General features: G+C 48.4%; 1 protein-coding gene and 1 long non-coding RNA gene across 3 annotated transcripts in view; one reads left to right on the top strand and one right to left on the bottom strand.

The window, feature by feature from the left end:
• Positions 1 to 272: 272 nt before the first annotated feature.
• LOC137219905 (uncharacterized) lies at positions 273 to 12,583 on the bottom strand. Of its 2 annotated transcripts, XR_010941307.1 has the most exons (4): positions 12,246 to 12,583; positions 10,439 to 10,550; positions 4,177 to 4,275; positions 273 to 2,299 (listed from the first exon to the last, which is right to left on the bottom strand). It is a non-coding gene; the product is annotated as an uncharacterized lncRNA (long non-coding RNA). The 2 variants fall into 2 exon arrangements; XR_010941306.1 differs by lacking the exon at positions 273 to 2,299 and having other exon boundaries at positions 3,411 to 4,275; positions 12,246 to 12,401.
• The window catches only part of MAPKAPK2 (MAPK activated protein kinase 2), a 45,277-nt gene continuing 40,948 nt past the window's right edge, over positions 10,979 to 15,307 (top strand). The window contains exon 1 of the mRNA XM_067729166.1: positions 10,979 to 11,506. Coding sequence (XP_067585267.1) covers positions 11,186 to 11,506 — 321 coding nt within the window. The 5' untranslated portion in view covers positions 10,979 to 11,185. The remainder of the gene's footprint in view (positions 11,507 to 15,307) is intronic.

Raw genomic sequence — 15,307 nt, 5'->3', positions numbered from 1 at the left:
TCCTATTCTGTGGCAGGCGCTGGACAGTCACTAGGGATGGATAAGAAGTTTGCAGGAGGCTTCACTGCCTGCCAGTTCACTGTTCTTTCTTAACACAGTGCGGAGCGCACAACAGGTAGTGTCATCTTGACTCCAGTCTTCCTGGTTCCTTGCCCCTGGTCCTTGACAGTTCACCTTCATTTGCTTCTTCTGCTGCCCTGCTCTTTCTTTTCCCAGCTCTGTAGAAGATGGTCCCAGGTGTCCCAGCCCAGGCCATGCTGGAGTCCCGCCAGGCCCTTCCCTGACTCATCCTGGTGAGGAAGCCCGCTAATTTTCCCACTCAGCACGTCTCCCTTTCCAGGCCCTGGGTTCCCCACACACTCCCTGAGGAAGCTGGAGGAGGGCCGCTTGGCTCTGTAATCACCACACTTCTTGGTGGTAAACAAGAACCAGATTCCTGGGGAGTGACGCAGGCAGGAGCTCAGTGGCCGGGGCAGCTGCGATCACACCGAGAGTTGAAGAAACACCTCTGCTTGGGCCCTGACCCAGGGGAAGGCTGCCCACACACCCCTCTTTGCTACCCTTCCTATTGACAGGGGCTTTTGCACCAGATGGCTCTGCAGACACAAGGGGGGCAGCCAGTGGGCCCAGATTCAGAGGCCTCCCCCACAGAACTGGGGAGCATAGCCCCATCTCTCCTCTTCCAGGACTGGTCTCACCCTCTTCCCTGATCTATACCCAGCTACCACCCCAGGCCATTGTCGCTCACTTCCTATCCCTCCCCTCATCGATGCTGGGAGAAGCCTCAGACTCCGGAGGATGCCCTGATCCCAGGAAGCACAGAGTAAAGGCTACACTGCAGGCTGGCATGGCCATGAGCTATCCAAGCCTTTTGACTTTGGGTAACATGGATGATCTAGGGCTTCCCTCTTGACAGTGTGACTTTGGAGTTTAGGATCTGGTGTCCTGGGATTTAGGCCAAACACAGTCCATGCTAGTTCCTAAGCAAAAAGCTGGACTGGCTCAAATACCTCTGGAAGGATGCACGAGAAAATCGGGCAGAAACCTGGGTGGCTGGGAGAGAGCTGTTTACTATATGTCCTTTGGGGCTTTTGCATTGTGTACCATGTTCACGTACTAAAGCAGGGGTCCCCAACCCCCAGACCACGGACTGATACTGTTCCGTGGCCTGTTAGGAACCGGCTTGCACAGCAGGAAGTGAGCAGTGGCAAGCAAGCAAAGCTTCATCTGTATTTAGAGCTGCCCCCATCGCTCGCGTTACTGCCTGAGCTCCACCTCCTGTCAGCATTATGGTGTGTTGTATAATTATTTCATTATATATTACAATGTAATAACAATAGAAATAAAGTGCACAATAAATGTAATGAGCTTGAATCCCCCGAAACCATCCCCCCTCCCACCGGTCTGTGGAAAAATTGGCTTCCACGAAACCGGTTCCTGGTACCAAAAAGTTTGGGGACTGCTGTATTAAAGGTTCAGAGAGAGAGAGAGAGAGAGAGAGAGAGAGATATGGAATATTCTGTAATTTTGTAAATCTTCTACCTGTTGAATATAGGGAAGAGTCCTTTGTCTCGCTCCTCCAAGGCAGAAGGGACAGTGAGGCAGCTGCATTGGGGAGGCCTCATCTGGGTCCAACTTCAGGCTTAGAAGGGGCTGTCAGAGGCAGGTGGCTGCTTGGGGAGATTTTCCAAGTGTCTGAATGAATTGGAATCTTGCACTAAAAGGTGACACTTTGCTGAGTGCAGTGATCCAGGAGGAAGGAGGGGAGACCTGTGACCCTCTAGGCCTGGAAGGCCACTCTCCCATCTCATGGACAGTTAAGCCCCTCCGTACCAGAGAGGTCGACATGGGCGGGTCGTTCGGCCACCTTTGCACTGGGACCCAACACCAGGGGGCTGCCCTGAACCAGCACCCCGGGGGCCCAGTGTCCTTTCTGGTAGATGCCAGAAACTGCCTCCAATTTCCAGGTAATGTGTATTAGTCTTAGTACATTTGTTTCTTTATTTTATTTTTAAAAATATTTATTTATTTATTTTTGGCTGTGTTGGGTCTTTGCTGCTGCGCGCAGGCTTTCTCTAGTTGTGGCGCGCAGGTTTTCTCTAGTTGCGGTGAGTGGGGGCTCTTCTTCGTTGCGGTGCACGGGCTTCTCATTGCAGTGGCTTCTCTTGTTGCGGAGCACGGGTTATAGGCGCTTGGGCTTCTGTAGTTGCAGCACGCGGGCTCAGTAGTTGTGGCGCACGGGCTTAGTTGCTCTGCAGCATGTGAGATCTTCCCGGACCAGGGCTCAAACCCATGTCCCCTGCATATTGGCAGGCGGATTCTTAACCACAGGGGAGTCCCCATTTTTTTCTTTAAAAACATTTCTTTCTTTTTTGTTCTAAGTTCTTGCATTTATATCATGTGTTGAAGTTTGCACAGCACTTTCACATAGTATTACCAATGGCTCCCTGTTGCCCAAAGTCCAAAGCCTTAGTGGAATGTCTAGCCCTTAAATCTGCTTTTCGCCCCACATCTTGACACTCTCCCCTGCACACCCTGCATTCCAGCCTGTGCTGACCACCTGCTGCTCCTAAACAGGCTGTGCAATTTCTCGTCTCCCTTTGCTCCATTGTTTAGTGTTACCCCTTTCTCCTCCTCTGCCTGGAGAATTCTTTTCTTTTCTTTTTTTTTTTGCGGTACGCGGGCCTCTCACTGTTGTGGCCTCTCCCGTTGCGGAGCACAGGCTCCGGATGTGCGGGCTCAGCGGCCATGGCTCATGGGCCCAGCCTCTCTGCGGCATGTGGGATCTTCCCGGACCGGGGCACGAACCCATGTCCCCTGTATCGGCAGGCGGACTCTCAACCACTGCGCCACCAGGGAAGCCCTGCCTGGAGAATTCTTGCCCATTTAGATCCCTAGGTCAAATGTCATTTCTTTGGTGAGAACTTTCTAGATGACTCTCTCCTGTTTGTGAGCCCTGAAGACCCAAACTTAAACCCTCTCAAGGCCACACCCATTAGGACGGCTATTACCAAAAACAAACCCCAAAAAACCTAGAAAATAACAAGTGTTAGCTAAGTGGAGAAATTGGAACTCTTATGCATTGCTGATGGGAATGTAAAATGATGCAGCTGCTATGGAAATTAACATGGCAGTTCTTAAAGAATTTCACATAAAATTAGCATAGGATGCAGCAATTCAACTTCTGGGTATATACCTAAAAGAATTGTAAGCAGGGACTCAAACAGATATTTGTACATCCATGTTCATAACATCATTATTCACAATAGCCAAAGGGTGAAAGCAAACCAAGTGTCCATCAAGAGGGATGAGTGAATAAATAAAAGGTGGTATATACATATATATATATATATATACACACACACACAATGGTACAGCCTTAAAAAAAAGAAGGAAATTCTGACGCATGCTACAACGTGAATGAACCTTAAATACATTATGCTAAGTATAACAAGCCAGTCATAAAAAGACAAATACTGTATGATTTCACTTATATGAGTTTCCTAGAGTAGTCAAATCCATAGAGACAGGAAGTGGAATGGTGGTTGCCAGGGGCTGGGAGAAGGATGGGAGTGGGGAGTTATTATTTAATGAGTTCAGAGCACTAATTTAGGAAGATGAAAAGTTCTGGATACGGATGGTGGTGATGGCTGCACAACGTGAGTGTACTTAATGCCTCTGAACTAGTTAATAGTTAAAATGATACATTTTATGTAATGTATATACATAACTGTCACCATTTACATATATATGTAAATATATATATATGTAACTTCTCAAGGCACTCAAGGTCCATCAGGGTCCTCTGAGCATTCCTATGCCCAGTACAATACTTGACCTGAACTGGTGCTCAGTAAATGTTTGTGGATATGAAAGGGGGTGCAAAGTTGATGGTGGGGGTCAGGTGCAGGTACCAGGCTGGCCCACATGCCAACTTCTCTCTTCCAGCACATCCAATTTTCCCCTGCACCTACTGCTCCAGTGAAGGGAGGGTTCTAGACATCTATCCAAAGCTGTGGGGAGACCCCTGGCCAGCATCAATGAGCGAGCTTCCAGGAATGAGAGGGACTTGCCCGCAACATGTACTATATAGGTCACACAAAAGGAAGAACTTCCTTTCATGATATAGTGAGACACCGGAAGTTCTGAGAGCCTAAAGCTTTGAAGGTCACACACCTACTTGTCTACATGTAGGTGTGGTCTTTTGAGAAAGTTGACAGATCAGGTGGTCTTCATAGGTCCTTTTCATCTCTACAATATTACAGTTTTCATAACCTAAAGAGAAACATGGGGGAAAAAGTTAGCTCCTACCTCTGTCATTTAATGAGCAAAACCAAAACAAAATGTGGGTTATGCCACATGTACCTCATATATTTAAGTCATTTCTCAAAAGCTTATACATCCTAGGATCCTAAATTCATTACTGCTTAAATGGCTTTATTCATTCCCTTTAACTCTCTGTCTTGGAGGAAGAGTCTTTGGAATTTGAGTAAGATGCAGGTTGCAGACTGTTTCCTTCTCCTGAGCCAAATGCAACTTACAGGAGCATTTAGGAACATGGACTTTGACATGAGCGGAAACAGCATGAGTTTTGAATTCCAGCTCTTCTGCTCTAGTGTGATGACTTTGGCTGGGTATTTAACCTTTCTGAGCCACAGTGCTTTCAATGATTGGAATAGCAGAAATAATACTAAGTACAGCCTGTCGAAAGGATTGAAAGAGATGACTGGTATGAATGTACCTGCTGCATAATAACTGCTCCACAGAGGCCAATCAGTATGTGTCAGTAACAGCTCAAAACTTGGCACGGGAATATTAATCTAGGGAATATTATCTCCCCCTTCATTATACAAAAAGAATGCAGAGGTGCAGTTATTATAGTAGTAAGTGGTAGAGGTGGGATTTGAACCCAGGACTTGATTCCGCCATGTTCCGCTGCCTCAAAATTATGGTCTCACGGGAAGCTGTTTATTCTTATACACTTAGGAAATCGCTACCCAGTCCCCCCTCCCCATCTCTTCCTACCTTTCCTACCTTCCCACTCCCATTTACTCATCTTAAGTGAGGGATGGAAAAAAATTCCAGGGGTCAGCAGGTTACCAGACAAAGACCAATGACCCTTTGGGTTGACACACCCTGGTTGTGTTCCTGGATGGCAAATCCCCTTTACCTTTCTCCCTTCCCCATTTCACTATCCAGGCTGAATGCTCATCTGAATTGCAATGGACATGCTAGATACAGGCTAGACTGGAGGGGCAAAGCTTTTAATATGGGACAACAGTCTTGGGCTATCTTGACTATGATGGAATATTTACCCCTTTCCTCTCCATTTCCCAGACTAAGGCACAGAATTTACAGTTAGGCAACCTGTAGTCTTAATTAGTCCCGTTTTCCGTCCCTTTGGACCAGGTCATGTCTGTCGATGTGCTGAGGCTAAGTTTCTGTTCCCCCTTAGGTACTTCCTTCTTTCTCTTTCCCTCTGCTCCGGCTGCTCCCTGCTGTGGCATTAAACAGTCAAAGGATGGGGTGCAGATAAGGGCATTGGGGTGGAGGAGCAGAGCATTTCTTCCCCTCTGAGATGTCCTCACATAGGGCATTGCCCACAATATTTACTTTGGGTAAAATTTCTTTCTGTGGATCAGTCCCTAGCACTTTCAGAGATTTCAGAAATTTTGTGATGAATAATTCTTATATATCTGTCATTTTTGCTTTGGAGAATTTCTCAATCTCTCAAAGAAAAACTAGCCTATAAGATGAAGACTATCTCTCCCTGGCCTCAAGTCATTTTCCTTTCCAAGAGTGAGCTTTCAGTGAAGAGAGCTTTTCCTGTGAATCGTGCTGCCTTCGGCAGTAGTTTGTGTGCCCCAGCAATAGATACAAAGCCCACTTTATCTGTGTGCATATATCTATCCAACAGCTTGCGGATGATCGTATTTCATCAAGAGCGTGTTATCTGAAAATTTGCAGGAAATTCACCTCCATAGATTTTCACCCTTTGTCATCCATTCATAATGCCATATAACAGCAAAATAGGAAATTTTTACTCTCTGATGGTGGAAGGCAGGACGGGGGAAGCCTTGAGAAGAGATATTGCCATGGATTCACAAGTAATCCTATCATATAACACAGTCATGCAAATTAACACAGACCTATACTCTGTAACAGATTAGGTCAAGATTGAAGGAAATTGAGGTGTGGGAGATTTAAAGTTTATCTAAAATGGAAAGTATAGGCCATACCTTTTTAGGTCATTCCTGCCCAGAAATGGCAAGATACCATATTTTGGACATCAAGAAGGATATGTGGGTGTATGTCTGCTTAGGATTTAGAGTGGGGGCCATGAAAATGGACTTTGGGTCAGAAAGACCTGGGTTCTGTGCTTTGCTAACTATGTACCCCTAGGAAAGTTATTCAATTTCTCTAGGACTAAGTTTCCTCATTTTTAAAATAGATAAATGAGGATAACAGTACGTATCTCATAGGGTTGTATAACAGTTAGAATGGGATTTGGATGTGAGTGATAGAAAACTTAGAACATCAGTTGCTGTAATAAGAAGGACATTTATTTCTATTTCATATAAAGGCTGGGTAAGTTGTTTAGGGCTGATACGTTGGATCCAGGCTCCATCTTCTATGCATACTCCATGGATAGAAGGACATAGACTCTTTCTATCCTTTTGCTGTGTCATCCTCAACCTGTGGTCTCCAAATGCATGATTCAAGATGGCTGCTCAAGCTCCAGCCATTACATAAAAAAAAAAAAAATATTTATTGACTGCATTGGGCCTTAGTTGCTGCACGTGGGCTCTTCGCTGCAGTGCTCGGGATTCTCTCTAGTTGTGGTGCGCGAGGGCTCCAGAACTCGGGCTCAGTAGTTGTGGCGCGTGGGCTTAGTAATGCCCTGCGGCATGTGGGATCTTAGTTCCCCAACCAGGGACTGAACTGGCGTCCCCTACATCGCAAGATGGATTCTTAACCACTGGACCACCAGGGAAGTTCCTCCAGCCATTACATTTTTATTCCGGCCACCAGGAAGGAGAAAAGAGGACGAGAAGGAGGAGGACTTACCTCTTTTCTCAACAGCTTCCATTTACAAGTCATGAACACAGACAGCTGTAATGGAGGCTGGGAAATGTAGTTTTTATTCCGGGCAGTCATGTGCTTAGCTAAATACTGAAGATTATTTACTATCAAAGAGGGGGAAATGGATACTGGCGGAAACAGCCAGCAATCTCTACCACAGACCCTCATGAGATTTAAATGAGACAATGGCAGGCTGAGCACAGTGTTGGGTATAGAGTAAGCACTCAATAATCGCCATCATTATCATCATCGTCACCGTCATCATGAGGAGGTGGCGAATACTCTGAAACTATGACAAGACATTTCCTTATTTTAACCTCATCTTTCTGATAAAGTCACCCATATCCACCTCCCTTTTTTTTTTTTTTTTTTTTTTTGCGGTACGCGGGCCTCTCACTGTTGTGGCCTCTCCCGTTGCGGAGCACAGGCTCCGGACGCGCGGGCTCAGCGGCCATGGCTCACGGGCCCAGCCGCTCCGCGGCACGTGGGATCCTCCCGGACCGGGGCACGAACCCGTGTCCCCTGCATCGGCAGGCGGACTCTCAACCACTGCGCCACCAGGGAACCCTATCCACCTCCCTTTTAAGACACTATGAGCTTCACCTTTTATGAAGGTCAGACACCTTTATGTGTCCTTATGAAATAAAATTACATAAAAGGAAAGGAAAGGAATAATGAACCTAGGATTCAAGATAATGTTTATCTTGGCCAGAGAAAACAGAGGTGGGTTGGGGATGAATGAAGGAACCACCTAGTTAGATGTATGCTACTGTCAAAGTGCTAGTTTTCATTTTGGGTAGTGGATTCACAGGTGCCTACTGCATTATTAAAAATAACGAAGGACTTTCCTGGTGGTCCAGTGGTTAGGACTTGGCACTTTCATTGCCATGGCCTGGGTTCTATCCCTGGTCAGGGAACTAACATCCCTGCAAGGCGCAGCCAAAAAACCTGCCCAAAAACAAAACAAAACAAAACAACCAAACTAATAGCTAATTAAATAAAAGCAGAGATGGACCAATGACTCAATGATGAGGAGGATTATAATTAACCAAATTCTATGTACCTGAGGTCTTTCAATTGTCTTTGTGTGTACAGTATTCATGGCATATGTGTTTGCATGTCAATAGTAGACAAAAATAGTACTTTCTATTTGCATAGACTTTTAACTTTTGAAGTGCTTCTACATATCCATAAAAATTGTTTAAGTAGTTCATTACAGATGGTTGAGAGCTTGGTATTATACAAATAGGACTTTGGACTTCCATGTCCTAAGGAAAAATATTTTATTTTATTCTTACAATAGCTCTACAAGGGAGGCAGGACAGATGTTAACATCACTGTTGGACAGATGAGAAAGAGGGAACTGAGAGGGCACGGGACTTGCATGAGGTTACATAGTTAGTTAGGACTGGAATGGAACTTAAGACTCTGCATCTCTTGCCCATCTTAGGTTCTTCCTTTAGCCCATCTCACTCCCCAGTTATTATCCATCCATTAGACATTTATTTCATGTCTGTTACATGCCAGGCACATTGCACTTATGTCTTTGTGTTGATATATGTATATGTTTTCTGGGTGCTGTGTGTGCAGCTTCTGTAATCTCTATGTACTGAGTCCTTGTGTGCCCCCTGGGCCTAACTGGTCCTTGTAATTCCAGAAGGAAGCCCCAGCTGTGGTTTCAGTTGTCTAGTTATTCCTAGGTCACTGGGCTGCAGCATCGCCCCAGAGTCCCAGCTAGATAGGAAGGCAGCTTTGATATCAGGGGCAGATCCCCATGCAGTGGGCACAGAGCAGAGGAGCAAGCCAGCAATGCCTCAGTCATTATAAGATTTATTATTTCATGATCATTTCTAGCTTTTGGGGAGTTCTCATGAACACTACCTCATTTAATTCTCACTCAGCCCTGATACTCAATTTTATTATTTTTCTCCTTGTTTCAGATACAAAGAGGAGAGACTTGAACTCAGGTCATTTGTCTCTAAATTCTGTTCTCTTTCCACTGTGCCTTCTGTCTCTGAAAGGGCAAAAAGAGCTTATCCTCTTTCTAGCCGTGTGGAGGGAAGCAGGTGAAAACTCAGTACCAGGCAGTAGGAAGCCACTGGTGACCCTCTGCAGAGGAAAAAAGACCAACTCTCAGCCCTGCACAGCCCCAGCCCAGCTGAGATGAGAAGCAAGGAGCAGGTGCTTCCACCTCCCCATCCCTGCGTCCTTCTCTCAGTCCTTGGGCTTCTCCCTTGTGCGCCTAAGGGAAGTGATAGTAGTGCTGCAGAACGGGTGAGGTGTTTTCCAATCTCTGTGGCCGTAGGCTGTCTTTTTATCTTTGAGGAGTCAGAGGAATGGGGAACTGTCTAACTTATCCACCCTCTAGCATGAGAGGAGAGATTCCACCACCTGCTATTGCAGAGGAGAATCCCTCTGCCCTCACCTCTCAGACTTGTGTCAGTGCCACTCTCTTGATGCTGTCTGCTTGTACCTCTCTTCTCCCCCACAGATCAACACCATCCACCACTGCAGGCCTGAGCACGGCACCTTGCACAAAGTCAAGGTGTACACTAAATTAACTGTGCTCAGAAAGAGCGAGTATTTGTGTTAGGGGAATCATATTTCTTCTTGGTCCATGGAGTGGGCCCTGGAGTGAATCCCAGGAAGGGACTCTGCTGGGAGGGTAACTTCTACCTTTCAGGCTACCCTTCACTCCATCCTTGCCTGGGCTCGGTCCCCAGGGCACCTCTCCTTAGGATGTTCCCTCCTCTGCTTCTCCCTGAGCTAGGTCTCCCTGTACAAGGGGGCTCTAGAGTGTTGGGGGAACGTGTTAGGGGCCACGTGTGGCCATAGGTAAAGTCACATTCTCTAATTCGGCCTTATCAGTAATTAAGCTGAGGTTTTGTCTTCACCTCAGGCTCCTTGTCTTATTTCTGAGCTGTTTTACTAGTCAGAGTGGGGAGGAGGTCAGCAGGAATTTATTTCATGATCATCTCCCAAACCCCATCAGAATATGTATCGACACCCTCTGGCAGCTTAAATTTAGGGCCTCCCCAATCTCCTCTCCTGATCTGGGCTATGCTTAGGTCCAGCTAGATCCTTAGTATCTTCCTCAGAGACAGGGGGCTAAATTGGACTAGAACTTGGCTTCTTCAAAAATACCCATTTCTTATGGCTGTAGGTTTAGGGCCTAACTTTTCCACATTGGAAATCAGGACCTATTCCCCAGACCTTCCCTTTTTGGTACATTGTCTCAGGGAATTCTCTCCACACCCTATTCTTCCCACTGGGAGAGGTGCACAGAATTTGTGAGAAAAGAAATGCAAAACTCAGAGGAAAGTGTTCAAGTTAAAATATTCCATATTTGCCTCACCCTATTCCGAGAATGAGTGGCCTCTGTAATTCCAGGTCACCCCGGAGGTCTCATCTGGCGCATACTTGCTAGTCATCCCCCGCCTTCGAAATACACCCTCAGCTGCTGCTCTCTAAAAGAGCCAGACAATTGGAGAAAAGTGGATTATCTATCTGATTATGCAGCTACTTTCATACGCCTCCCCTTTCCCTTTGCGTGGCCCTGATTATTTAAGAACTAAGATTTCTCGGTCCCCGCTCCTTGTCCCCAGCCCCAGTCCCCAGCTTTGGCCCTTCACGCTCCGGATGCCTCGCGTCCTCCCCTTTAAGGCCAGCCCCTCCCCCACGCCCACGCCTCCCCAGCTCCGTCCCGCCTCCCCAAGCCCTGCCCCCTCCGACCCTCCCCTTTAAGGACCGGCCCCGGACGCAGACGAGGCTGTGACGCGGCCGCCGGCCCTCGGGCTGGGTACTTTGTCGCGCGGCCGCTTCCCCCCCGGCCGGGGCCCCTCCGTCCCGCGTTCCACCGAGCGCCTGGCCCCCGGGGGGAGGGTGGGAGGGAGGGAGCAGGGCCGGTGGGCGCCAGCGGCGCACAGCGGGACCCACGGAGCCCCGCGACCCGCCGAGCCTGGAGCCGGGCCGGGGCGGGGAAGCCGGCTCCAGCCCGGACCAAACTTCCCAGCCGGGCTCGGGGTGGCGGGGAACCCGTCCGGAGCCGGAGGAGGGGCCCGCCGCGGGCCCTCCCGCCGCTGCTCTCGCGCCTACGGGCACCATGCTGTCCAACTCCGGTGCTGTTCCCCAGCCCACCGCCGCCGCCGCCGCCACCGCACCATGCTGTCCAACGCCGGCGATGTTCCCCAACCCGCCGCCGCCGCCGCAGCCCCCCGCCCCGGCCCAACCTCACCCCCCGGCCCAGCCGCCGCCGCAGCCCCCGCAGCAGTTCCCCCAGTTCCACGTCAAGTCGAGCCTGCAGATCAAGAAGAACGCCATCATCGACGACTACAAGGTCACCACCCAGGTCCTGGGACTGGGCATCAACGGGAAAGTTTTGCAGATCTTCAACAAGAGGACCCAGGAGAAATTCGCCCTAAAAGTAGGTTTGGGGCCCGAGGGAGGGGAGGACGGGCGGATGGGGTCTCCCGGGGACACCCCTGGCACTCCGCAGCGGCCTAAGCTCTCGGTGGCTCAGCGTGGTCGCGCCGACGCTTTCCTCGGTCTGGCGTCGGAGCCGCGGAGGAGTGGCCGCGGCGGGGCTGCCCGTCCCGCGCGCGTGAGGGGTGCCAAGTGCGCGGCAGGGGGCGGGGGGCAGCGGGAAGGTCAGGTCCCGGCGGACCACACAGCCGAGACCGAGTTTCCGGTCACCTCCGGGTGTGAGTGGCGGGGACTCGAGAGGACTCGTGAGGACCCTGCCATTTTGGGTTTGAGCGGCATCCAGCCGAGTCGCAACGGTTGGCTTCGGGACCACTTCTGCTAATTTTCCCCCTAGTCTCATGGAAGTGATTTTCGGGGATTGTGGTTCCCTATTCTCTCCTCCCTTCTTTCTTTCTGTGGGCACAAAAGGCCCATTACTCATTGAGCTGGTTGGTCGGTTGGTTTGGAGAAGTCGTATCTCAGAGGTTTATTTAGCCTCGCTCCTTATTTGGGAGCCGGAATGTGTGATTTCACTTCCCTGGGCCTTGCGAGTGCGGCTGTGCTGCCTTGGGGCGCGCCGGCCGGGGAGGTGCAAGGCTGGAGATTCCGCTGGGACACCGACACCCCCCCCCCATCCCCGCCGCGACCGCCCCGGGCGCGGGGGAGGGTTTGTTTTGATCCGAGAGCGTGCCCCCTCCTACCTTCAGTGCCTGTGAGGCTCCAGATGGGAGGCCAGCAGGCTCCTTCGCGGTGTCTGCTGTTCCCATAGCTCCATTGATCATTGTAAACCGGGTCCGTAAACCACGGCTTGGCCCAGTGCTGATTCCGCAAATCGGAGATGGCCACTTGAGTCCTGGACAAGGGCGATTGGTGGACAGAGGAGGGAGCGTTTTCCTAGAGCTGGGGAAAACCAACCTCTTTCTTTCTTTCTTTTTCTTTTCTTTTTTAAGGGGATCTGGTAGGGGGGAGAATGGGGATTTCAGTGAGAGTATCTACTTCGGAAGTTAAACAGAATGGACTTGGAGGTCTGATGAGTCGCCAGTGCAGTGTGAGCCAATGTTCAGGGTCATGAAAAAGGTTTTCCCCAAAGAGGGGTTTCAGATCAAACCACATCTCTAAAGGTGACCAAAAACGCCTTTTTCCCCTGGGGTGTCTTAATGATTGGAGGAGGAGAAAAATACTTCCTGTGTTATATTTTCTTTTCCCCCTCAATCCCTGTGGCTAGCTGTGTTTCAGCTATTCATACAAAACTCAGATATGTGTTATGGGTGGAACTGTTGGAATATATAATTAGATAGAATAAGACCCTGGTACTTGGGGGTTGTAGAAGACAAACATGTTCAACTTAACAGATTTTAAGGCCTCTGAAATTATTTTCTTGCTGCTTTCATCCTCCCTTTTGGGGGAGAACTTCAGCTAGCCTCAACACTGTCAGATTTGTTTGGTTTTTACTATAAGCTGTTGCTGAGGGCTTTTGGTTGTTTGATGTCGACTTTTGGAGAAGGAATATATCAGTATCCTGAACCCTTTAATACTTGTGCCTTAGACCGTTCTTTCCCTACTCATAACTGGGGGCAGGGAAGGAGAGTGGTTGTTTGACCCCGTGGCTCTGACCTCGGGGAGTGGAGTTGAGTGAATACTGTTTGACCACAGTTAACCTGTACTGTTGAGGAAGTGACAGGCATTCTTTCCAGGAGAGTTTTCTATCCCCTCTGAGACGCCATCTGCCTTCACCCATCAGCAGTTTGGGGACACTGGCTGCTCATCTTCTTGGATAGCTGGAATATGGTATAAAGACTTCAGAACAAAAGCTCTCAACTTCTGCTCCTTATGCTATTTAATAGACACAGAAAACCACCCTCTAAAATGCTTTTGGGTGGCAATTCAGATTTCTATTGTAATTAATAGGAGAGAGATTTGGATTTTTTCTCCCTTTGAATGGTTTTGAAAGGAAAGATCCAGCAGTATTTTATTTTGTTTTATTTTATTTTTTTAACGTCTTTATTGGAGTATAATTGCTTTACAATGGTGTGTTAGTTTCTGCTTTATAACAAAGTGAATCAGCTATACATATACATATGTTCCCATATCTCCTCCCTCTTGCATCTCCCTCCCTCCCACCCTCCCTATCCCACCCCTCTAGGTGGTCACAAAGCACCGAGCTGATCTCCCTGTGCTAAAGATCCAGGAGTATTTTAAATAACACTCATAGTTTGTCCTTCTCAGGTTAGAAGTGGATGAAGATTGAAGTCAGAGTGTGTTTTGACAGGCAGCCTGCTCCCAGATCTTACAAGTTGACTCAACTGTTAAACTGTAGATTTCCCACATATCTTTGTGTAAAAACTTAATAATAGAGGAAGAAAGAAGGGATGAGGCATTCAGAGACTGATAACAGTGTCAACAGCGCTTCCAATATCCAAATACTGGCTGAGACATAATTATAGCTGTGCGGGGAATCTGGTTCAAAGAATTCTGTTCCAGAGACACACACCAAAGAGATTTCTAGATCTTGAATCTTGATTAACTTAACCATAGGTGCTGAGTACTGAAATGATTTTCAAAACCAGGAGTGTTTTGATTATTAAGCAAGGGAGGAAGATGTGGTGGGGCAGGAGGGATTGCCTCATCGGAAAGGTGCCTGAAGAAAAAGGGAGGAGACCTCTGCTCTACCCGGGGTGTTAGGCCATTCCTGGGGAGTTAGGTCAAAGAGCTGTAGAGCAGCAGCAGGGCCTGTCATGGGGGTTCTGATATCTGCTATCTCACAGCCCTGAGAGTTGGTGAGAGGTGGCGGCTGCCTTGATGCCCTGCTCCCTGTCTGTGGTCTGGTGACCTCTTAGTCCTATTAAATGTAATCAGTGCTTTAAAAAATAGTCCCGTTCCGCCCTGCTATTTCTCTACCTCCACCTGAGAGAGGTAACATTTACATGCTTTTTGGTGGGTGCTATGACCTTGCCTCACCATCTCTCCTGGCTGCTTTTGCGAAGATCTGAGTCATACTTATACTTCTCTCAGAGTTGGAAGGGACTTTAGAGGTCATCTCATCCAACCCCCTCATTTTGCAGATGAGAAAACCAAGGCCCAGAGCAAAGGCTTGCTTGAGGTAATACAGCCATGCACTGGGCAGAACCAGGATTAGCACCCAGGACGCCTGACCGCTTCCCACTTGGGTACTGCACTGACATCAGCAGGCTTGGCCCTGGGACGGGCTGCTGCTCCAGAGCCTCTCAAGCCCGAGGAGCTACTGTCACCGCAGGCCCTCCTTGACTGTCGGCCAGAGGGTGCTGGGTAGGGACTTCGGCTTCCCAGCAGAGGTTGCCAGAGTTGGAGAGGCAGCTTATAAACCAACTCAGCAGCTCCATGAGTTTTGAATCTTCAGTAACAAACTTTTTTTTTTTTACCACACCCTCCCCTTTTTAGGAAGTGTTTGCTAGAAACCTTATTTACTAGTATTATTTTTTGTGCAAGAACATGAGAATTCTATTCACTGTTTCTTTGGTAGGGACGCCTGGTCTCAGCTCACTTGTGCAGTAATTGGTCCTATTCCCTGTGGGGTTCCTCAGTTGCTTACTGCTTCATTGTGTCATGGTGACTCCTAGGTATTAGCTGAACAAATTTAATTAAAGCCAGCACCGTTGTCCCTCTCTGCCGTGTGACTCTGATTCGGTGAAGCATATTATTGCTTTACAAAATATAGAATGTTGTCATAACTTATCTCTGTTCGTCTTTCCGTTGTGTGGATTAGAGGAAACAAAGTACTGTTCCT

This window comes from Pseudorca crassidens, chromosome 2 (assembly GCF_039906515.1).
Source record: "Pseudorca crassidens isolate mPseCra1 chromosome 2, mPseCra1.hap1, whole genome shotgun sequence".
Classification (NCBI taxonomy): domain Eukaryota; kingdom Metazoa; phylum Chordata; class Mammalia; order Artiodactyla; family Delphinidae; genus Pseudorca; species Pseudorca crassidens.
This window is presented reverse-complemented; position numbering and strand designations above follow the sequence as displayed.